The following is a 25,105-nucleotide window of genomic DNA, read 5'->3' on the forward strand; positions in this document are numbered from 1 at the left end:
AAAAAGAGTTAGTTGAAATAAATTTGCTAAGTATTCCTTGAAGTGTTCATTAATGCTAATGGCCAAGTGAAAATAATTCCACAGCTCTGCTAGGATGTCCCAGTTTGGTCTTCTCATATGGGTCATTTTCCCTATGAAGTATGCAATACCACTGTTATGCTGCAGTCATTTCCTGTTAAGTACCATGTTACTGCAGGCTACAGAAGCAGGTAGTGTACTCATGTTCATGTTCTGTGTTAAGAAAAACAGGGGATTTGATCACCTTTTCTCTCCTTTAAGCAAACAGAAAAACATAGCAGTATTCAAATAGGAGTTAACACTTAGTTGAGGAGGAGAGTGACCCATGCTTGTATAAATATATTTTTATTTAAGCTGCATGAAACTGATGAAAACTTGCAAGAGAAAGATCTAAGAACATAAAAAATTTGAAATGTCTTTTATTCAGCTGTGCAACACCAGTGCTTTCAGATTCAGTATCTTGTAGCTGCATAGAACTGGAGTATCTTCAATGAAAATAGGCATAGCATTTTACAGACAGATAGATACATTTTTATAGATAGAGATATAAAAATACACACAGATATATATAAATCTAGGATAGTTCTCAAGTTTTTAGATAGATTATTTTTAATCTTGGCTTTAAATGCTAAATGTTGTCTTACTTTCTGTAGAATTGTATTGAAAGATACGTCCGTCGGTATTTTCTTCCCACATTAGTTAGAGTCATTTTTGTATGTATATTATTTGAGTTTTGCTGAAATACAGGGTAAATTAGTATGTAGCATGTCCAATTGAACTGCTACTTGATTGCAAGCTAGCTAATTTAAACTACTTTGCATTTCCATATTAAATTCTCATTTGCTGGAGTATAGGGATACCCTGTCCCTTTGGCCTTTATGTACAGACTTTGTAAAGGTATTGTTGACTGTATATAAACTGTTGTGGAAGCTTTGCAATTTTACATCTTTCATTCTGGATTACTTTGTAGGAGATCTTGTAATCGATACTAGCAACGCTGAGTTATTTGACATAGTATATTCTTCGACATAAGACATTAGGACATAAGTCATCATCTTCACAGCTAGCTGGAAATTGGTTGTCTGTATGGTATGGTCATATGCAGCTAGTGATAAGGAGGAAACATTTATAAAGTGAAAGAGATAGCTGCATCATTCAAAGAATCTTTCATAGTCCTTCTTTCCTCTGAGTGCCTGGGTAGCTGTGCATGTCCATGCAGGAAGTGTGCTATGGATCTTTGAAGCATGTGGAATCACTGCAAGCTTGGTAGCATTCTTACTCTCCTATAGCAGCAATTTAATAAAGGTTCCTTACTGGCTTTGCCTTTTTAGGAAAACAAGACCTCGTGTTTACTGCTTTCTTTATTCTTTGTAGAGTCAAAGCAACTGTTCTGTACCCTGTGTAGTGGTATCTTACCGGCCAGTTGGCAAGAGCCTAACTTGGGACCAGCAACAGTGTGTGATGCCTCTTGCCTTTTCTATCTGTCTGAATGGGTATGGTGGAGGAAAGCTAAATTTACTGTTCTAGAATGGTGGCAGTAAGAAACACAGTCTTAGGTTTTATTAGTTCCTCTGCTTCTTGAATGTGTCTTTTTCTTTTTTTCTAGAGAACCTGCTGAAAAAATGCAGTTTTGATCACCTTGACAGTCTCTTTGGCTAAACAGGAAATAGCTGGTCATCAGAGACTTTTAGTTTTTAAACCTCTATTGTTGTCTGTGACATCCAAGTACTACAATATTTTTTTTTTCTCTGTTCCACTTGATAGCTACATTGTGTTCCAAATTAATTTGGACCAAAGTTCATTCATGAAACATTGGTGTTAAGAAGTATCACCTACTGTGTACAGCCCTTGTGACATACGTACTATCTCTGTAAAGTAATCTTTCTGTTCTTCAGTTTTAGGAGTGCTGGGACATAGCAGGCTTCTTACTGCAAAATACTTAAGTCTTATAGTTCAGGTCTCTTGTTTACTTTTTACTGCAATTAGTAATTCTATACTGCAAAGCCAAGTATAGTTAAAATAATGATGTATATGTATTTCTTTAGGTTTTGGGTGGATAAAAAGATTGCTGAATCTAAAATACCACCTTTTTTTCTACTGAAAACAATTAGAGCCTAAATTACGCAGCTGGTCTTAGGGGTTTCCGACAAAGGTGTATGCTCACTGACTGGACTGAACATTTCTCAGTGGAAATAGCAGTCAGGCTCAAGTCTGTGAACTTGAAACAGTGCAGCTGTTGGCTAAAACCACTACAAATAATTTAAAACATAAGAAAACAGCAGCATTAGCTGTACTACAGAGTGCAGTTTTTAAAAGACTTTTTAAAGGACCAAAGTCAGAACTGTAAATGCCACAGGAAGTCATTTAGGGGCTTTTGCATAATTAACTTACATGGCCCATTTTGTGAAGAGAATTATTTTCTCTTTCCTAGCAAGCTTCCAGTTACATTCTCACAAGGCACTGTGTCAGCTAACTGAAACAAATATATTGTTGTTTTCCAATGAGGGTGATCTGTAAGGGATGAGGAGATTAATGTTCTTTAATTGTTAAGCTTGTCTCTAGAACTATTCTTACCTGTGCCCACCAGATCTTGTAATTTTCTGCATCCTAGCTAACAGACAAATTTGGGGCTTGCTGTGTTTTTGGGAATCAGATGTCTTGATGTTTTTCCTTTGTTCTTCCATATTTAATCAGACTTTTCTTGTCTGCAGGTATTTGTTCAAAGTCCAAGTAGTATTATGAAGTCTCCATAAGCAGGCTGTAGTACTTCAATACCTTCTCATACATGACGAGACTGTGTCATACTGAAAACAGGCAGTGATGCCATTAAACATTATTCCATGATACACAAACAGGGAAAGGCAGAATGAAGTTGCATTAATCATAAAATTTGGGCACTATCAGGGGCAAGAACAGCAGAGATGTTGGAGAAAGGTAGGGACTCTAAGTTAGCTTCCCTTTGTATTGCTTGGACAGAATCACAGAATCTTAGACTGATTTGGGTTGGAAGGAGTGTTAAAGATCATCTAATTCCAACACCCTTTCCATGGGCAGGGACATCTTCCACTGGACCAGGTTGCTTAAAACCCAGTCCAGCCTGACCTAATCACCTCCCTTGACCTGCTGGCCACACTTCTTTTGATGCCGCCCAGGATATGGTTGGCTTTCTGGGCTACACAGTGCACACTGATGGGTCATGCTGAGCTTCCCCTCAACCAACAACCCCAAGTCCTTCTCCTCAGGGCTGCTCTCAATCTGTTCTCTGCCCAGCCTGTATTTGTGCTTGGGATTGCCCTGACCCATGTGCAGGACCTTGTTCTTGGCCTTGTTGAACCTCATGAGGTTCACATGGGCCCACCTCTTAAGCCTGTCAAGTCTTGTCTGCATGGCATCCCTTCCCTCCAGTGTGTCAACTGCACCACACAGCTCAGTGTCATTGGCAAACTTGCTGTTGTATTGCCTGCCCTGCTGTTGAATCACAGTGATTTCTGTAGATTATCTGAGTCTTACAGAAATAAAATATTGTATTATAGGTAAGCACACTGCTTGTGAGAATGCTGTCTTTTTCTTATCTCTATTGCCTAGGCAACAGTTCTTCAGCAGTTAGATGGAAATGTCCAATTTATTAGCCTACAGATATATATGTATGTATAAAAACAAAGTACTACATATATCTTGTTAAACTGTACTGAATGTTCATAGTAAGAAGCCTGTGAACCCGCAATCTATAGCACCAAAGCACACCAAAGCTAGTAACATAAGCTGTCAGGCTTATTAAGAGAATAATGAAGGAGTAATGAATGCAGGTTTCTCTCAAACACCTTCTGTGGAGTTCCTGGGAATTCTGGTAAGGACAGCACTGCTTGGTGCTTTCTGGTAACAGCTTAACTTAGTATACAATGCTAGTTTTCCATTTTCCTTGCATGTTACTGATTTTGGAAGGGAAATAGCAAGTTTTCAAGTTTAGGTATATTTCAGCTTTGCTATTAGCATACAGAACTTCCAGAACTGAATTTTGCAAACAACTAGAGACATTACGGTTCTTCAAAGACTGCAAATAATATTTTCCAATGACAATTTTTAGGCAATATTTATGTGTCCTTGCCCTATTTTTTGAACTCTTTCCTGAAGTGTACAGTTCTGGAATTCCAGAAATTCAGATGTGGAGTGAAGTGGACCTTTATTGTGGCTCAGCATGATCTTTGTGATGATCTATTTGGCTGTCTTTTGCTGCATGAGGCAGAATATGCTTATATCTACAAAAGTTTAATCTATCTTAATGTTTTTGGATCTTTTTCTAATTTGTAAAGAGTTCAGAATGTGTGTTCTAAGAAATATTGTTGTATTTGCTTTATTCAAACACAATCACTTGAGAATAAACATGGAATCTTCCAAATTTTCCTAAAACTCAAGTATTTCAGTGTATGAAATAATTTAAGAAATTGATTTGGATCCTTACTTTGCATTATTGGAAACCAGTTCCATACTAAAAATAGGCTGTAGGTAATAGAGACTTCAGTGTGTTTGTCATATGAGGTTTATATAAAGGTTAAAAGCAGATGTGACAATAAAACTGTCTTGATATTCATGCAATGGAGCCCTCACCCTGTGTGCTTCTCTGAGTTACGCTGATTACACTGGTAGCCCAGTCATGGCCCTTCACGCTGAATCCTTTCTGAACTAAGGGCAGGTAAATACTGTTTGTGAGACTGTTCTAATGGTCTTGTTATAAAGCAATGAAAAAATTAAAATTAAATTCACACAATGTAACTTTTTTTAAAAAAACATCTTTTGGTCAGTCAGCTGGGTTTTGTGCTACAGTAAAACAAATGAAAGAATGCTAAATGGTAGATGCAATGAAAGCTGAAGGTTATGCTACATGTTGAAATTATTTTAGTCGCTAGTCACTAGTGCATCTTTGGTTTTTGAGTGACTATTAATTTGAAATATATCTCAAAACTCATTCTTGACAACTATGACACTGTTCACTTTTTGGTTATGTGAACAGACATTGAATTGGTGTGGGGGGAGTTGCTTTTATCCTTTTTCACTCCTAAATGTTGGTTGTAAATCAGAGAGACTTTACTTAGCACCAACAGATAGCACTTGCTGCAATTTTCATCCATCCTATAAGTGACTGAATTGGGAAACAAGAGTGATAAAGACATATTTCTGGGAAGTGAATGGACAAAGATAGATAGTTCAATGACTCTGTATAGTCAAATATTCCATTTCCTTGCTTAATTAAGACAACAAGTTTCTTTGTCTAAACTGTAAGTTTACAATTTTCTTCCTGTAAAGGAATTCCAGTAAATCATTCTGAATAGTTTGAGTTTTCACAAAATGTAAGTAATGCTAGTACTTTTTGCTTTACACTTCTTTTGGCAGCATTATCCCCAGACATATGTAATGGTTTTTGCTCTCTCGCACAGTCTAGATCAAACACCTGCTCCCAGGTTTACTCTCACCTCCCAAGGCTGTCAGTTGACACATAAATATACAGACCCATGAAAAAAGCATATTTTGCCCTTACTGCAGGCAAATGTTCTTGAATCATAATGCTGTAGGAACAAAGTGAAGAATTTCTGTCAGAGTAGTATTTCACATGTAAAAGTTGGATGTAAAAGTTTCTGCCTAGCTTGGTTCTCATAACTCTAAATAATTTTTGAGTAGTAGAAAATTAAAATTAGTGTTTGCATTATGGTGTATCAGACTCCCCATCCTGATTTATGAACAGCCTCTTCCTCTGTTTTCTGCGTGGGTTTTTTACAGAAGTATGTGTAAAGTCCACATGCATTCTACTTTAGTTTTAAAGAGTAGAATTTTTACCATTTTGAAGATTCATGAACAAAAAGCACAATTCTGTTTTGCTTACCAAGAAGACCTTTCTATGTTGATCTGCTGTCTTTCTTCTCAAGCTACTTTCTTTTTTGAGGGGAAGAAAAGAGAGCTTCCTCTGCTGTCCCATTTTCCTTGCAAGGATTATTAGGCTGTTTGGCTTGGCTTTGAATAAGAACAAAATCCCTGGCACTACTTTGACCTGGTGTCTTTAAAACTTATTTATTTTGGTTTCTGTAATAAGCAACACTACTGTCCCCTGTCCCTTTTTAAGGACCCTAATAAAGAGCATGCAAAGCTTGCTTAGCAGTCTTTTTCTGTCTGATTCTCTTCTTAATTCGGATTTCCAGTCTTTAACAATCTTCCATGACTCTGGAGGAAAACATTTGAAAAGGCAATAGTTAACCTCTTGGACTCAGAGGAAGGATTCCCTGACTGCAGCAGCTCCTGCACTAGCCCCCTGATACCTGTCCACACCAGTAACAGTGTGCATTAGGAGATTGTGGCTGGTTCTGCTTATTTCTCCAAAGAGTCATCCTGCTGCAGTTTTACAATCCTTGGTAAGGAGTCGGTTTCCTCAGTGGATTATTCCTTCTTATGTATTCAGCTCTATTAGAAATGAGATTCTCAGCTTGGTTTTATTTTCCAGATAAAATTCCCTGGGACAAATGGAAAAAAAACTTATTGTTTGTTTGGATGTTTATTTTAGACTGCCATGAGCCTGCTCTCTTAATTCCTTTTATCTGTATGCAGAGGAGCGTAGGAGTCTCCTCCTGGCCCTCCCTGTGAATGCTGAAAGCTGCTGATGAGCAATGGCTGACTTGTGGGATGTGTATTACTCAGGAGGTGGTGATTTGCTAGAGGACTAACTAGAGTCCTCTGGCAATGGGTTAACCTAGGGTTGGCAGCTCTTGAGGGAAGGAGCCCTTTAAACTGGTAAGTGCAAAGAGAAAGTTTATGCTATAGTTCAGGCTATCTTTCCAAATTACCTTATCTTTAATGCATTGAGACCCAAGTGTGCATGTGTACATGTACCTTAGATTTGGAGCTGTTTGAGGGCTCCTGATGGTATCTTTAGAACTGCTGACAATTTAAAATGATGAGTGCTAGGAAATTTTGTTCTAGCAAGAACGTATATTTTCCAGAAGCCCTGCTTATATGCAGATGGTTCGCGCATTTTGCCTATTCTAGTAACTTGATAAGTAAGCAACTGTTACAGAGAATTTCTTGCTGATGCCTAGCTATAATCTAAAAGAAATCAGAAGAAATTCCTCTGGCAAAATGCATTCTATAGCACAGTTTTTATTAAGCTATCTCTTCCTATATTCGAAATGGGCGAGTATTAAAAAAATAACTAAATAATGGAGGAGTAATCAAAAGTCTTATAATGCCATAAAATAGAATTCAGAATATTGTATGATACTGGAAAGAGCAGTTATCATAATTGTGAGTCAAGGTCAGTACCTTTAAAAATGTATGCAATGCCAGTGTAAACTATTAGCTGGATAGATTTGATCTCTCTTGATTTCTTACCATACTTGTTATAATATTGCCAAGTGAGACTGTGGCAATCATGGAGGATAGAAATTAAGCATTGATACATAAAACAGGGTGCTGCGTGCTTTCCTGCTCCTCTTGGTGCCTTTTGTAGACATATGTTACAAGCAAGAAGATCAACTTTCCTGAAGTTGATGACAGTAAAAAAAACACTTTGAGGTGGTTCTTGGGATGTGAAAACAGGGACACAATTCTACTTCTGACTTGCCATATTAGAAGATACTACCAGTCTTTTAGGAAGTGCCAGGAGATTCCTGCTGATTTAGGGTGCTGATTCCTGTTAATTCAAGGACTCAATGGCTTCTCCTTGCCTAGGAAGGAGTTGAAAGTTGTTGTCTGACCATATAGTGTACAGCATCTAAGACTGCTGCTGTCTTGGTCTGTTTCTTGTCAACAGAGTAAACATTAAAAGTATTTTGGAGTAGGTTATATTGTCAAAAGGTCTCATTGGGTTTTCGACTTGTTTTGGATCCAGATAAGAAAATGCTTATTGTTGAGAAAGAATTACTGAAGAAGCAGAGTCAAATTCTACCAGATATACTTACGAGCAGCATAACATCTCTATGCAGAAGGCTCAAGGTCATGATACAATTTCAGGTCTGTATAAAGGCAAAGAGCAGGACACCAGTTTCTAGGTTTTTGTATATCTTTAAGTCACTTTCCACCCACCTGATGGTCTATGATTCGAACTTAGCAAAGCTAGTAGAAAATATAACATTAGACTATAAATAAGAGAAAGGCTTTTTTTTCTGGAATCAGTCATAAGTTCTGGATTTTTTTTCAGTCCACTAGTTTTATTACTCTCTCAAACACATTGCAAAACCAGTCCTTCTTTCTCCCTCTTTAAGAAATGGTCCTGAGCAGAAAGTTGAGGGGGGGCACTGAATACATACTTTAAATAAGATTTTCAGGATTAGTGTATTACTCGGGGAAACCTTCCACTAGACCAGGTTTTTCAAAGCCCTGTTCCTATCTGACCTTGAACACTTACAGGGATGGGGCATCCACAGCTTCTCTGGGCAATCCGTTCCAGTGCCTCACCACCTTGATAGTGAAGAATTTCTTCCTTATGCCCAATCTAAATCTATCCTCTTTCAGTTTAAAGACATACCCCTTGTCCTATCACTACATGCCCTTCTAAAGTGTCCCTCTCCAGCCTTCTCGTAGGTGCTGTTCAGGTACTGGAAGGCTGCAGTAAGGTCTTCCCGGAGCCTTCTCTTCTCCAAACTGAACAACCCCAAGTCTCTCAGACTTTCCTTATAGGAGAGGTGCTCCATCCCTCTGATCATCTTTGTGGCCCTCTTCTGGACCCGCCCCAACAGATCCATGTTCTTCTTATGTTGAGGGCTCCAGGGCCTAAAGCAGTACCTCAGGTGGGTTCTCACGAGCGCACAGTAGAGGAGAAGAATCGCCTCCCTCGACCTGCTGGCCACACTTTTTTTGATGCAGCCCAGGATATGGTTGGCCTTCTGAGCTACAAAGTGCACACTGCCAGGTTGTCTTGAGCTTTTCATCCACCAGTACCCCCAAGTCTTTCTCCTCAGGGCTGCTTTCAGTCCATTCTCTGCCCAGCCTGTGTTTGTGCTTGGGATTGCCCTGACGCATGTACAGGATCTTGCACTTGACCTTGCTAGAAATAGCAATCATGTAAGTCACTTGTAGTTAGGATACGTTCATTATTTGCAAATTTGGTAGGGTGTTGCTGTAAATTTTCAGGGTACTTAGTTACACAGTCATCTTCAGGACTCTAGAAACATTGACTATAAACTAACCAGGACTGAAAAGACTTTCCCAGTTTCATCAGAAAGAGTGGTTTGCCATGTTTTGAAAATGTTTTAAACCTTTTCAGATTAAAAAAACAAACCAAACTGATTGAAATGAACCTGTGTAAAGAATACATCTAGATACGGGCCAAGTGGTAATTGCAATTTCAACATTGCAAGCTTTTAGAAGTGGCTCACTGTCTTAGCATTACCATGGCAGATATGAGTTTAGACTTTGAGTTTAGTGAAATTTCATAAAGTTTGAATGGTTACTTACTTTCTTTTCATCTGGATTGCTGATAGGTATTTGTAATAATGAATATCTCCTTTGCCTAAGGTTATTCATATATACAGCTAGAAGGTGTTTTATGCAAATTTTCAGAGACAATTTTGAGCAGTTTTTTTATTGCTTTTAAAACACATAGAAATTTAGTTAGATTTTAGTTCTATTTTTTTTTCTTCAATTTATCAGTGCTTAAAGAGTTTACAGAATTCTGGAGCTTCAACACCTACATATCAATATAAAAGATTGTGTAAATTGTCAGAATACTTACAGTATTTGATAAACATTTGTGTAAAGGTCATTTCTGGTATCTCTCTGTTGTTTCAAATTATATCCTAGGAGCTTCACTTTTAAAAAGTTGAATTAAATCATAGAATGAATACATATCATGAATGTGACAGGGACTGTAAAGTGCAGTAGTAGCCTTTGACTTTGTCAAGAGAAAAGGTACAAAGATGTGAATTTATCATGAGCTGGAAGTGATCAATTTATACTCATGGGTTTGTTTGTCTTTCCTCTTGACCTGCATATTTTCATTGTATTCAAATCCCATTGTTTGTTCTTGAATTATGGTTCAAAGGTCTATCTTCTCTGAGTCTGTAAAGCAAATCCTTTTTTCTGAAGGAAAGTTTTTTGTTTTTCTATTGCAATTACCATAGACTTTCTTTTGAGTTCTACATTGCTGTATGTATTCAATTTAGAACCTTAATCACTGCTGTTGTGTAAGTTAGTTTTTTCCATAGGCCTCTTCTTTTTCTTTTTTTTTTTTTCTCCTGGTTCATCAGCCTTAACTGCAGGATTGCCGTTTCTCCTTGCTTATTCCTTACTTGTATGGGTTTTTTTTCCTTTGTTGATGTTGCAGGTAGTTTGCTTAGCAGCACTTCGGTACCTGCATACATTATATTCCTTCTTCTGTACAGGGGTATCATCTCTAAATGAACTTCAATTTCTAGCTTTTCTCTGTACAAATGGAGCTTAAAGTCTTTCTTGTAAAATGCTTAGAAGGTTGAGGTTTTCAAATTGTGTAATAGACATAGTAGTGAGATCATGTTTATAAGATGCTGGCTGAAATAACACACAAACTTAAATACAACTGTAGAATTAAAAAAAATAAATTTTTAAAAGGCAGAAAATTAGTTTTCCTCAAAAAAGGCTGATTTATAAATTTCATATGCTATGTATTTTATTTGCTTGCTCAAGCAAAAACATATACAGTATGAAAAAAGAACCCTGCTTGTCAACTGATATATTGTCATTAAGAGACTTGTGAAAGGACAAACTGAAAGCATCTTCCATGTTCTATGTTACTGTTCTGTGTTACAAAGCAGACAGTTGACTGTTTCCAAACTTTTGTAGATTTGGTGTTCTCCTGCAGTTCCTAGATACACTCATTGCTGAATTTCCCTACTGGGAGGAGAGTTGTGCTCAAATACTTGCACCACTCAGTATTATAATCTGAAACAGGAAAGATGATTAACCTAATCTGCAATGTAAACTTATAATTTCTTTCACTTTTTTTAGTAACTAGTGGATTTATTGGGAGAAAAATTATTTGAAAATAGATACAAAAAGTTTAAAATATGCTATTACTTTTTCTGTTCTTTTTAAGGCAAGCTTTTAATTGTACATAATTGTAAAATGTGAAATTTGTGGAGCAGTCCTAAAAAAATTGCTAGAAGCACAGTTAAACAGAGATTAACATAGGGGGGCATCTAAAATATACATCATCCTCAAAATTGCCTACTCTTGAAACATCTTCAACTCCCAGCGTTTTTACTGTCAAAAGATGGAGGAGGCAAGTACTAATGTTCAAAGATTTCTTTTCAATATCTAGGGCTGAAGACTACAATCAGCTAGAAACACTTCACATAGAAACTACCTTTCCACTCTAGAAATATCTTCAAAGATTCCATCTCTCAGCTTCAGTTTGTGTCTCAGATCTTTTCAGATGACATAAACATGATGCCCTTTGCTCAGCACTTGCTAAATCAAACACAAGTTTTTCAATGCACAGAGAAATTAGGATCAAAACCTGGCGCATTTCTTCTTGCCATTGTTTGATGTGTTAATTGAAACTGAACGATGCAAAAAACAGTGTAGTAAATCCAGTGAACATATGCTTAGGATAATTACAGAAAATATTACCTTCATCCGCTAAAGCAGTGTTGGAAGCTTTTATTCACAGTATCTGGACTTTGAGACTGCTCTTCTGACTCTCTGGTTCCTGTAGGTTAGTATTCTGCATTACCACACACAGAGCTTATTTTTGATCCTTTGAGTTGAAGGATTGCATAGGCAATCCTTTCACCCTCAGTAAGTGAGGGAAGCATCACATGTCACTAGAGTCCATGCAACGGGATCACAGGTCTCTTCAGGTACTTAATCTGCTTTGTAAAAGTGTTGAACATGGATCACTTAAAAGCCTGGTGGAGCAGACGTTGTCTGTTAAAGGCAGTCCCACTTTTGGGGAAAAAACACACCGATGTTTGTCTTCAGACCCACTTGAAATGTTTTTTGGAGAGAGAGGGGAAAGTTTATGAAGATGAATCTGTTCTTACCTATTAGGTTGGCACATCTGTATGATGGGACACTGGGAGAGATAATGGTGTAAATGAAAGGCTGAAAGCAAATATCCACCCCCCCCCCCCCCGCTTTTTACCACTATGTTCTTTCAGGTTGCATCTTTTCTTTGTGTTGCATTATATTTCAGCAGTTTTCTGTGACTTCTTCAATTACCTTGAATTCCTTGGAGTCCCTTCTTGCTCCTTACAAAGTTCTTACTTGACCCTTCTTTGATGCTTTTGATGCTTCTTCCAACTGATCATGCCCACTTGTTCTTGGGGAAAGTAGCAATCACAGAGCCTCTGCAAAGAACTGTACTCTTAAAGAAGACCACTTTATACCCTTTGCTCCTTTTTGTTCCTCCTGCATAACAAAATATGCAGGCTACAGTACTTTTTGTGGTGAATTTGAGAGAACTGAACTAGATGTGTATTTTTTGTTAATAATGCATATACGGGTGCTTTTTTTTTTTTAAGTTCTAGCTAGAGTAGCATGTCAAAAATACTCAAATGTGTCAGAGCACCTTTTACTACTGAGTTGGGAACAACAAGAAGAGAAGGAAGAGCTACTTGCTTCTGTATGTGGTTCTTCACATTACAATTTTTGCTGTTTTTTGCCTTGAAGTGTAAAAAGACTTATAAATGATAGTAAAAAAAACCCACTTGACTGCACAGTCATAATAAAAAGCCACAATTACTTGTACATTCCTTTTTAATCTTATGATTTTATATAATGAATGTAATATGTATCAAGACCATGCAGATTATATATTTTTATTTTTCTCTGTTAACACTGTATTTGCCATGAAAATTCTGTAGAGTATAAAGTTTGAAGGTTGTGTTATGTTTGTTTTTCATAAAGAAAAGATTGACTAGAATCAGCATAGAATCTGTTCCCAAATGAGTTAAATACTTAAAATTTGCTCAATGCTAACTGTTGGCCTTGGTCTGTGCATTCAGAACTTAACAAGTTTACGAACTGAAGATTGTCAGGCTTCAGAGATTAGAAAAAATGAAAGAAACCAAGTAACTAACTAACTAGCTAATTAGGTTAAGTTAGGACAGGACAGGACAGAATAGGATAGGATAGGATGAGAGTAATTGGTTCAAAAAGGGAGTCTATAGCTATGTAAGCTTCTCCAGATTGAAAAAAAATTAAGCTCAGAGTGTAGGTGGCAGTCTCCCCAGTGGAATACAATTTATTCAGTTTGTTTTAATGTGATATGTATGATTATCTACATATCTACATATGTAGATAATACATATGTACATAATGTAGATACATATGTAAACGTGTAAACATAGGTATCTACATTATATGTATGTATATATGTGCATATATGTACATATAGATATGTATCTACATTATTATATAAAACATGTACATATGTAAATAATACATATGTAGATATGTCGATCTACATATCTAACATGATTATCTACATATAAGACATGTTTTATATATGCTGCTGCAAAGAGCATAAATCTTGGGAAAGGAGAACATCTTGTTTGCCAGAAGAAATCTGATGTCTTAGATGAGACCATGAATGAGATGAGACCTGCTGTCCAGCTGATGTGACAATGTCCTCTTGCACCAAGAATGCTCCTGCAGTAAACTGACTCTTTTTAAGGATAGGAGGAAGTGGGTGTTGGTAGTGGTTATTATAGATAAGGAAAGCTCTTTTGAAATATTGTCAACAGTAGCTGACTGGCATATTAAGAACAGAATGTGGAAATAATTTACACGTATTTCTGTGCTAGAAGCCCCCAAAATAAGATGTGGAGCTAGGCTGCTTGGCATCACATGACAATCCTGATGCACTAGGTGTCTCAGTGACATTGAGGAAGGAAGATGTAATCTCTGGGTATTAGCTTTGCAGGAATGACAGAGTAGGATTACCTGGTGAGAGAGTGGCACTATATGAAAAGGGTTATTTAAGTGTAGTATCAGGCAGCTATTAGAGAAAAAGGGAGTACTGTGTAATGCTTTGGATAAAAGTCCTGTATTTTAATAATAAAATTTAATAATCAGGATGCTGACGGTGATGCAAAAATGTGAAGCGAGATTCAATGAGTTGTGAAGGACAGGCTGTAATCATGGAAGGTTTCAACTATCCACATCGAGTGTGCATCATGATCTTGCCAAGACAAGATGTAGAGATACAAATTTTGTATGGAATAAGTAACTTTTCTAGAACAATCAGTCTTAGAAACCAAAGGGAAAAATACTGGTTTGGATTTTATTTTGAGTGGTACATGGAACTTACTTCAGAAAGCATTAGGGAGAAAGCCTCTCTTTAATAGTTATCACAATACAATGAGAAGCACAGCATTGTGCGGTTAGGAAGGAACCTCTGGAAGCTGTCTTCTACAACCTGCTGCTCAAAGCGGTGGCAATTTGGGAGGTTGCTTAGGATCTTGTCAAATTTTGACAAAGGATGGAGGAGATGGGAGACCAAGGATGGAGATTTCAGAACTTTACTAGGCAACTGTTCCAGGGTCTGACCAGCCTAATGAGCAATTTCTTTTTATATGTAGTTGGAATTTGATGTATTCTAACTTGTGTCCATTGGCTCTCATACCATCCACTGTGCTTCTCTGGGAAAAGTCAAACTCCATCTTTTTTACACCCTTGGATTACGTAGACAGCAATAAAATCTTCCCTTCTCCTAGGACTGAATAAACACAGATCTTTCATCCTGTCACCATAAATCATGTGCCCAACCCCTGACCATTGTGGTACACCTTTTCTAGACTTAATCTAGTAGGTCAGTGTCTTTCTTGGAGGAGCCCAAACCTAGACACAGACACACATGCAGTCTCAGAAGTGCTGAATAGAATCAATGCTGAAAACCAACTGACTGTACTCTTGCCTATACAGCTGGTATGTTAGCCTTTGACACAGAGGCATGTCACTACCTAATGTTCAACTTGCTGCTCAGAAGGACCCCACTTTTTCTGCAAAGCTGGTCTCTAGCCAGTTGCTCTTCTAGAATATCCCTTTGCAAAGGATTGTTCTGGCAGGACTTTGCCTTTGGTGAACTTCATGAAATTTCCATCAGCCCATTTTTTCTGCCCATGAGGCTCATTGAACCATGGTCCAGCCCTCCCGTGAGTGTATCAGTTGCTCCTCTCAATTTTATATCATCTGTGAACTTGGTGAGAGGCACTCTAACCCATCTTTGGGACTGCTAGTAAAGACATTAAACAGTACTGGCTCCCGTATGGGTCCCTGAGGGATACTGTTAATTGCTAGCTGCCAGTTTTTCTCCACACCATGGATCATCACCCTTTGAGCCTAATGGTCCACCCAATTTCTCAGCCACCTTATCTACTTTCCCATTCAGATCTCAAGTTTTGGCAATAAGGAGGTGGGAGACCATCTCAAATGCCTTGCAAAATTCAACGTACATACCATTGCCTGCTCTCCCTTTATTCTTACAGCCAGTCATCTTCTTACAGAGGTGGTCAGGTTGGTGGTAAAGCAAGATTTTTGGCTGGTAAACGAAAATGCTAGCTATTTTCAATCATTTTCAATCGGACATGATTTCCAGGATGATTTGCTCTGTAGCTTTCCCAGGAAAAGAGGTGAGGCCTGTATTTCCCTGCATCTCATCCTTTATGTAGATGGGTTCATGTGATGTTTGCCTCGTTTGTTTGTTTGTTTGTTTTTCTTTTTTTTTAAATTAGATTTAAACAGTAACAGAAGAGAGTGGACCAAATCAATTGGTCTGGGGATAGTCACTTTCCAGAAAGGGAAACACATAAAAATGAAGCAACTGGTCAAAAAAACCTCCACACCCCCAAATATAGAACAAACAGTACAGAAAGCCTATGAACAGTGAGGGACTCTTAAGAAAGATACTGTAGCTGAAACCCAGCTGAAATGGTGACCCATCAGCCTCACCTCTGTGCCTGGGAAGGTCATGGAACAGATCCTCCTAGAAGCTATGCTAAGGCACATGGAGGACTGGGAGGTGATTTGAGACAGCCAGCATGGCTTCACCAAGGGCAAGTCCTGCCTAACCAACCTAGTGTCCTTCTATGACGGAGTGACCACATCAGTGGACAAGGGAGAGCTATGGATGTTGTCTCTCTGGACTTTTGTAAGGTCTTGGACATGGTCCCTCACAACATCTTTCTCTAAATTGGAGAGAGATGGATTTGATGGGTGCACTGTTGGATGGATGAGGAATTGGTTGGATGGTCACATCCAGAGGGTAGTGGTCAATGGCTCAATGTCCAGACGGAGATCAGTTACAAGTGGTGTCCCTCAGGGTTCCGTACTGGGACTAGTCCTGTTTAATGTCTTCATCAACAACAGAGGCAGTGGGATCAAGTGCACCCTCAGGAAGTTTACAGATGACACCAAGCTGAGTGGTGTGGTTGACACACCTGAGGGACAGGATGCCATCCAGACTTGAACCGTATGAGGTTCAACAAGGCCAAGTGCAGGGTCCTGCACCTGGGTTGGGGCAACCCTTCGTATCAATACAGGCTGGGAGATGAAGGGATTAAGAGCAGCCCTGCTGAGAAGGACTTGGGCGTACTGGGGGATGAAAAGCTGGACATGAGCCGGCAATGTGCGCTTGTAGCCCAGAAGGCCAACCGTATCCTGGGCTGCATCCAAAGCAGCGTGGCCAGCAGGTAGAGGGAGGTGATTCTGCCCCTCTCCTCTGCTCTGGTGAGACCCCATCTGCCATATTGCATCCAGCTCTGGAGCCCTCAGCACAGGAAAGACCCACACTGTTGGAGTGGGTCCAGAGGAGGACACAAAAATGATCAGAAGGGTGGAACACCTCTCCTGTGAGGACAGGCTGAGAGAGTTGGGGTTGTTCATCCTGGAGAAGAGAAGGCTCCGGGGAGCCCTTATTGCAGCCTTCCAGTACTTAAAAGGGGGCTTCTAAGAAGGATGGGGACAGACTTTTTAGCAGGGCCTGTAGCGATAGGACAAGGGAGGGTATCTGTCTGTCTGTTTCGACTAGATGTCTAGTCTAAATCTACCCAAACTAAAAGAGGGTAGATTCAGACTAGATATAAGAAAGACATCACAACAGATTGCCCAGAACCTCTCTGTAGAGTTACTCTAGTCTGCCCTGGAAACATTCCAGGTCAGGTTGGATGGGGCTCTGAACAACCTGGTCTAGTTGAAGCTGTCCCTGCTTATTGCAGGGAATCGGACTAGATGACCTTAAAATGTCCCTTTCAACCCAAAGATTCTATGCTTCTGTGATTGTATGGAATATGTGCTGCAATTTAAAAAATTAAATTTAAAAAATCTCTAAACCAAACCTCACTCTAAAATAGTCTTAAAATTTCTGTGTAAAGACTCAGTGGGGAAGTTTTTGTGGCCCTCACAGAGAAAAGGTCAGCATTTGAAACTTAAGTTTGCATTGGTGAGAATAGGTAGGCCAATAAAAAATGGCAGGACAAATGCAAATGGAAAGTTGAGAAGTCTAAAAAAGCTCATGAAGAGTGGTTTTCAAAGATGCTTAAGCTGTGATAGTAAAATTTTGCTGAAATAAAGTGAAAAAGCAGCCAGTTAGGAAATTTGTAGGTTTGCTTAGTGAGAACAGTGTAAATGAATACTCTGAGTTTACAAGGCCATGAAAGAACAGCTCAGTGAATCTTTGCATTGATCTTCCCTGCTGAAGATGCTAAGAAGACGCCAACAACTCATGTATTCTTTGTACCAGATAGATTAAAGGTGTTAGGTCCGTTTGAAGTAATTGTACAGCAGTTATGAGGTCAAGTAGATGAGTTATTTGTTAATATCTTGATGTTAATATCTTCACACCCCAAGGGGTGTGAAGAAGCTGAAGTATGAAACTACTGAACTGCAACCTCATTGTAAACAGCCCCTGTGCCAGTGGACTGGCAGGTTGCCACTGTAACTCCCATCTACAAAATGGGCTCCAGAGGGAGCTGCAGACCAGTGAGCTTGACTGCTTCCGTACTTTGGAAGATGGCAGTCTGTCTTTAGGAAAAAAAGGAGGGGGTGGCAGAGAAAAAGAAAAAGAAAATAAAAAGAAAAAACAGAGAGGGAGAGAGATCACTGAGCACAGATCAACACAGTTTTGTTGGGGACGCATCAGTGTGGTTCCTGTAAAAGGAAATCCTGCTTCATTAACCTGCTGGAATTGCAGAAGGGTGACAGTAACTATGTTGATAAAACCTGATCTGTATTTTCCAATTGCCTTGACAAGGCTCCACATGAAAGGTTAAAAAGAAATTCCATTCCTGCAGGATTGAAGGAAAGGTCCTTTTAGCAACAGGGAACCAGTTAAAGCAGAGGAAACAAAGGGTAGTGCTTATGTGCCACTTTCAGGACGGAAAATTGGAATCAGACTGCAGAAACTGTTAGGCTTGTGCTGTCTCCTCACTAGCATCTGCTTTTGCCTGTGCTGGAGGCAGAGCAGTGGTGATGGATGGATTCAGTACTGGTCTAACACAGTTGGGCGTTTCTAGCGTTCATACAAGCCTGTCATTGACTTTTATGGGTTGGATCTTCTATTAGACATTGTAATTTCTTGTCGAGGCTTGCCTGAAATATTTCTAGCTTAGATAACTTCAGTTGGAGAATATTTCACAGACAAGTGAATTTATTTGGAAGTGCTTCATATATTCAGACTATAAACCAATCCCTTTATTTATTTTGTATCTGAGTGTCTTTCATCACCCTAAAAAAATCTCTATGTAAAAGTTAACTCTTTCAAAATATCTTGTGCAATTATCTTTGTAAGCTTGTCAGTGTGTAGGGAGGCAGTGTGTATGTATATATGCGCATAAATGTGTTCATTAAAGTAATGTTTTTAAAGTTGAAAAGTAACATGTTCAGAAGATAGAGGTTCGAGGAGGAAGGATTCTAAAATATTCTTAATTCCATCTCTTGTGTTCGTGTAATGTTGAATAAAGTCTTATAATTATGTAAACAGAGAAAGTTTTTTCAAGGAAGCATTTTACCATTTGGTGCAAAAAGTGAACATGATATGAGGAGTTAGGACAGTGTGGAGGTAAAGGCCACTGTAGCCTGTGTTATAGAAATCAGTGATGACTGAGGCATGGACAATGAAAGAATAGCAAAGAAAGTCAACCTGTGAGGGCAGCTGAGTGATCCTGAAAACAGCTGGAGTCTTATGTGTCATGCGAAGCAAGTTACTTTAACTTTTCATGTTTCTCATTTTCTTTGTAGTTCATGTGAGACTGTGGGATGCGAATTGCAATGTTTAGAGTTACAGCTGAGTCAGAGATGCATTAAACGTATAATGTGCTTTAAAACACTATGTATTCTAAAAGACTGTATTTTTTTTTAACCCCTTCCCTTAAGTTAGCAGATATTTTGGCCGGGTTTTCTTTGTGCCTTATCTCAGAGGGATTTCGTAAAGCATAAATTTCCTGTGAAGCAGTTAGGTGCTGCTGTTCAGAGTACAGCAGAAACAGCTGTAAGGAAGTTAGCCATCCAACCTCCAGAACAGAGCTAGAATAATGTGTATTTTTGTAGGCTATGAGGTTGTATTTTAAGCAAAATCTGCATATTAAATGTCTGCCCTCTGTGTACTGTAGGATCCTAGGCTAAGTGGGGATCTTATTGTTAATATACTGTGCAACTATATAATTAAAGATTGTGGCAGAAAACACAAGTGTAAATGAACCATTTAAATTAATGTCTTTCATTCTAGCATTTTCCAATTTGCCTTTGAAACTTTAATGTTGGTATCCTGGCAAATTTATTTGTATGTAATTTTAATAAAATGAAAAACAGTAATTCAGGTATTTTGTTGTACAGACCTTAGCTGGTTGATATTGCAAATAAACTGTAGTAGTAATACAGAAGTAGATCAGGGCTGGAAAAGGGGAGGAGAGATTTTGTTAGTAAGTTTCTCAAACAGTAACTGGAAAAAGAGTAATGGTAAGATACAGCTGCACAATGTTGGCTGGTGGTTTCCCCTGAGACTGAATATTTATTCTTCTCCTAAGGGGATTCTACCTCCTACTGGTCTACTTTTCATCTTAGGCATTTCCTTACCTAAAAAGGACTGGATGAAACTTCTTAGTATATGTTACAACAAACATTATATCTGAAGTTTGAAAATTCAGATTCATAAATTTCAATCAATTGTTGTACAAATGACTCCTGTGTTTGAAGTATGCTAAGTGACATCAAACTAGAACTAATTCTTGGGTGTTGACAGCTTTTTCCCCAGTAATATATTGATAGGGTTTTGGTTTAATTGTTTTCAGTGGTTTTAGTGGTGTCTATGTGATTGTTCTCTGGTTCTTACTTTTTTATTTCCTCTTTTGTAGACTGAATCTTCAAGAAGAATTGGATCAGATGAAAGTACAGCAATCTGTGGGTAAGTTCACAATACAGGAGTTTAAGTATGTTTACAACAAAAAAGAGAAGGTATAGTGTTTATGGTATACATGTGTATATGTAATCTACTGGAAATATTAATTTTAAGGTTATTTTCCTCCAAAGGATAATTTATTTTTCTTGAATGTGTATTTTTTAAGCATAAGGCTACACATACTCTTATTTGAAAGTAAGTTTACCCTTAAGTTCTCTACCTGCTTATTAAATCAATGGCAATTTTTATATATAGAAATATGCTAATATACATTTGCAATTTGTGTGTATATATTACATATACATATATTTAGGATAACAAAAAATGTTTTTACAAATATATTAACAGCAAAAAGAGAGCCAAGGAGAATCCCATCCTCTGTTGGATGGGAGGGGAACATTGTCACCAAGGATGAGGGAAAGGCTGAGGTACTTAATGCCGCCTTTGCCTCAGAGTTTAATAGCCAGACCAGGTATCCGCAGGGTATTCAGCCCCCTGAGCTGGAAGATGGGGATGGAGAGCACAATAACCCGCCCATAATCCAGCAGGAAGCAGTTAAGGACATGTTAAGCCACCTGGACACCCACAAGTCTATGGGGCCTGATGGGATCCATCCAGGAGTACTGATGGAGCTGGCGGAGGAGCTTGCCAAGCCACACTCCATCATTTATCAGCAGTCCTGGTTAACAGGGGAGGTCCCAGAAGACTGGAGGCTTGCCAATGTGATGCCCACCTACAGGAAGGGCCGGAAGGAGGATCCCGGGAACTACAGGCCTGTCAGCCTGACGTCTGTGCCAGGGAAGATTATGGAGCGGTTAATACTGACAGTGCTCACAAGGCATGTGCTGGACAACCAAGGGTTCATGAAAGGCAGGTCCTGCTTAACAAACCTGATCTCCTTCTATGACCAGGTGACCTGCCTAGTGGATGAGGGAAAGGCTGTGGACGTTGTCTACCTGGACTTTAGTAAAGCCTTTGACAGCATCTCCCACAGCATTCTCCTGGAGAAAGTGGTGGCTCGTGGCTTAGGCAGGTGTACTCTTCACTGGGTAAAGAACTTGCTGGATGGCCGAGCCCAGAGAGTTGTGGTGAACAGACTTAAATCCAGCTGGTGGCTAGTCATAAGCGGTGTTCCCCAGGGCTTGGTTTTGGGGCCAGTCCTGTTCAATATCTTTATAGATGACCTGGATGAGGGGATCGAGTGGTCCCTCAGTAGGTTTGCAGACAACACCAAGTTGGGTGGGCATGTTGATCTGCTCAGGGGCAGGAAGGCTCTGCAGAGGGATCTGGACAGGCTGGATTGATGGGTTGAGGCCAGCTGTATGAGGTTCAACATGGCCAAGAGCTGGGTCTTGCACTTCGGTCACATGTCACAACTCCATGCAATGCTACAGGCTTGGAGAAGAGTGGCTGGAGAGCTGCCCAGTAGAAAAGGACCTGGGAGTGCTGGTTGACAGCTGGCTGAATATGAGCCGGCAGTGTGCCCAGGTGGCCAATAAGGCCAGTGGCACCCTAGCCTGTGTGTGTTAGGAATAGCATGGGCCAGCAGGAGCAGGGGAGTGATTGTGTCCCTGTACTCGGCGCTGGTGAGGCCGCACCTTGAATCCTGTGTTCAGTTTTGGGCCCCTCACTACAAGAAGGACATTAAAGTCCTGGAGCCCATACAAAGATGAGCAATGAAGCTGGTGAATGGTCTAGAGAACAAGTCTTATGAGGGGCAGCTGAGAGAACTGGGGTTGTTTAGTCTGGGGAAGGGGAGTCTGAAGGGACACCTTAATTGCTCTCTACAACTACCTGAAAGGAGATTATAGTGAACTGGGTGTTGGTCTCTTCCCCCAAGTAACTAGTGGTAGAGCGAGAAGAAATGGCCTCAAGTCACGCCAGGGGAAGTTTAGACTAGGTATTATGAAAAATTTCTTTACTGAGAGAGTGGTCAAGCATTGGAACAGGCTGCCCAGGGAGGTGGTGGAGTCACCATCACTGGAAGTGTTCAAAAAATGTGTGGACGTGGCACTTCAGGACATAGTTTAATGGGCATGGTGGTGTTGGGTTGATGGGTGGACTTGATGATCTTAAAGGTCTTCTCCAACCTTAATGATTCTGTGATTCTGTGTGATTCTGTGATATAAAATTACTTAATTATTTTATGTTTAAAATAACTATTTGTATGTATAAAAATATATATTTGTAAAACCTATGTTTGTGAAGTTTTCTCCAGAATCTGAAATTTTTTGCGGTATTGGAATATTTATGCTCATTCAGACTTCTTTTTTACTACTAGTCTCACAAAGTATGTGAATTTGAAAGTAAATCAAAATGGTGGAACTGTTACAAGAACTGGTCGCGAATATCTTCTTTTATATCTTTACAATCTTTGCAATAGTTGATGTTTTTGTGAAGATGGGCCTTTGTCAGTCAGATAGGTAATATAGTACTATTGCCTCTCCATCACTCCTCTGATTCTTTGTATTATTTGCTGTTCCTGAATGGTCTGAGGAAAGTTGTTCAAGAGTGCGTAGTTAAGAGTCCAGCTCAGTGTCACATCTGTGGTGAATTCTTTATGCACACCATTGTGGAAAGGAAGAGGGTAGGAGACTTGGAGAAGTACTCTGCATGTTCTTAGCAATGAAATTTAATCATTCTTTATCCCAGTTTTCTGTTGGTGGCTTTTTTTCTGGTTTTGTGATGAAGTTGTCCACTTGAATAAAAAAATAAAGGTGTGGTTTTTCTCCTTTATTTTAAATTTGTTTTACTGTATCTATAAAACTAAGTGGAAATATCCAGCTGCTGAAGACTGAAAGTTAACTATTTTCTTTCATGTTACTTCTCATTTGTTACTTTCATAGCCCCAGATAGAGCTGAAGGGAACTAGTGAAGGTTTCAAATACTGACTTCAAATATCACTTCTTTGTTTTTGCCAATTTAGTCAGCACAGGGGGAAGTCGAAAGGCAACCAGCAGTGAGAAGGAGTTGAAGGCCTGCTGAGCAATAACCACACGTTTCCAAAAAGCAGTCACACTCCTGAAACTGCCAGTTCTTGACGTGTTTAGTGCTTTAACAGTTAGTCTTGTATTCCTTCTTTTTTCATTATTTTTTCAGATTAAAACATATTGTCTTCTAAAAGTGTGTGGGTGGAGACACACTTCTAGTTTGGTTGCTGGTATGATGATTAATTGTCACTACATTGGGACTGAGAAAAAGGGTTAAACTGCTAGTGAAGTGTGTTAGGCAAATTTTATTTACCTTTTCCAGCATTTATTGTTATGGGTATCATTTAGATGGACAGGAAATTTTTTATAAGATTCAAAAACAAGTCCAAAGATATGTATTAAGCAACACTTTTTGTTAGCACGTAAGACTGAGCTGATTCCAGCCATTTCCAAGCTTTTACCAATGAAAGTATAAAAAACCAGTTCTTCACCCAGTCTATAAGAAGCAATTTCCTTGTTCTTCCCCTTGCAAATCCTGGGGTATTGCAGTGTGGTGGATACTTTTATCAATTGGTTGACATTTTCTGGAAGACTACACCTTAACAACTGAAGCTGGATGTCCATCTTTGAGCATAAATGAGTGTATGAGAGCAATCCTTGCTCATGCGCTAAGAAAGTGCATGCATCCTCTGCCCTAAAGTGGATATTAAATGCCTTCCTCTTCCCAAATAAAAGTACAACCTCAGGTCTGTTACCTGTAATTTGCTGTGAATCCAAACCTCATATGCTCTAAATACACTTTGTTTGTGGTCTTAGTAGTTATATTTTCTTTTCTAAAAGGAAACCAGACATAAATTTACTCAGCTTATCGAGGATGTTGGAATTCATTTTCACCTTAGCAGGTACCTGTTTCCATCAGGAATTGTCACATCAAGGGATAAATTCTGAAAAAAAGTGGCTGAGCTTCCCTGTATTAAAAAAGATAGGCTTTATCCTCTTGCTGGATTAGGTCACAGTCGTGTTTGTCAGGAGGAAGCACTGGATAGCTTTATTGCTCTTTTGTATCATTTGTCAAACCTTGCTGGTCAAAAATGAAGGAGGTCAGGGGAAAAGGAAAATCTGCTCCTGTTGTTCCCAATTTCTTTCCATTCTAATTCGGTTGTCCAAGATGTCTCTTTTACCATTGCCAATTATTTTCCAGTAGTCATCAAATCCACATTCACTGTTCATGCTGTTCACATCATTATTTGTGTAGGAATGTAAAAACTGTGTTGGCAGGTACTCATGGTATTTTCTCCAAAAGCGGGAAAGTGGGTCTGTCTAATCCTATTCAGAAAAAACAGCAAGTGCCTTATTAAAGGAAGGTAAACTCTTGCCCCTATTTCTTCTAGGAGGAAGTTTGAAGGCTTCTTTCATTATGAGACTTCTGAATCTACCAGGTCCCCAGCTCACGTGTTACAATGGCATTCCCTTCTCCTGGTCTTCACAGTGTTTTTTCCTGCTGGCTGTTTCAGAGTTAGCACATCTTCAGGAGCATGGGTGGCTACCACTGGAGTCAGTAACACGATGGCTTTCTGCACCATGCCACCTCCTGTCTGTCAGGGGAATCCTTAACCTGGTGCATACCAGAGGCAAAAATGTAATTTTTTTGATGGTTCATGTAGGTACTCTCTGAGTGACTAATACACAGCTTTAGTTTTTTTGAAACTGATAGCTTTTTCACTGTGCAAGAAGGCTTTCTGCAAGTACTAATAGTGAACTGTAATATCATAGTTCAAGTACCATTTTGGCAGCAATGTTGAACTAA

General features: G+C 39.1%; 1 protein-coding gene across 1 annotated transcript in view; it reads left to right on the forward strand.

The window, feature by feature from the left end:
• Positions 1 to 25,105, forward strand: part of CNTLN (centlein) — a gene marked incomplete at both ends in the record, with an annotated part of 207,186 nt that overhangs the window by 110,961 nt on the left and 71,120 nt on the right. Inside the window, one exon of the mRNA XM_082013442.1 lies at positions 20,325 to 20,374. Coding sequence (XP_081869568.1) covers positions 20,325 to 20,374 — 50 coding nt within the window. The remainder of the gene's footprint in view (positions 1 to 20,324; positions 20,375 to 25,105) is intronic.

This window comes from Phaethon aethereus, assembly GCF_964289735.1.
Source record: "Phaethon aethereus genome assembly, chromosome: Z".
NCBI lineage: Eukaryota > Metazoa > Chordata > Aves > Phaethontiformes > Phaethontidae > Phaethon > Phaethon aethereus.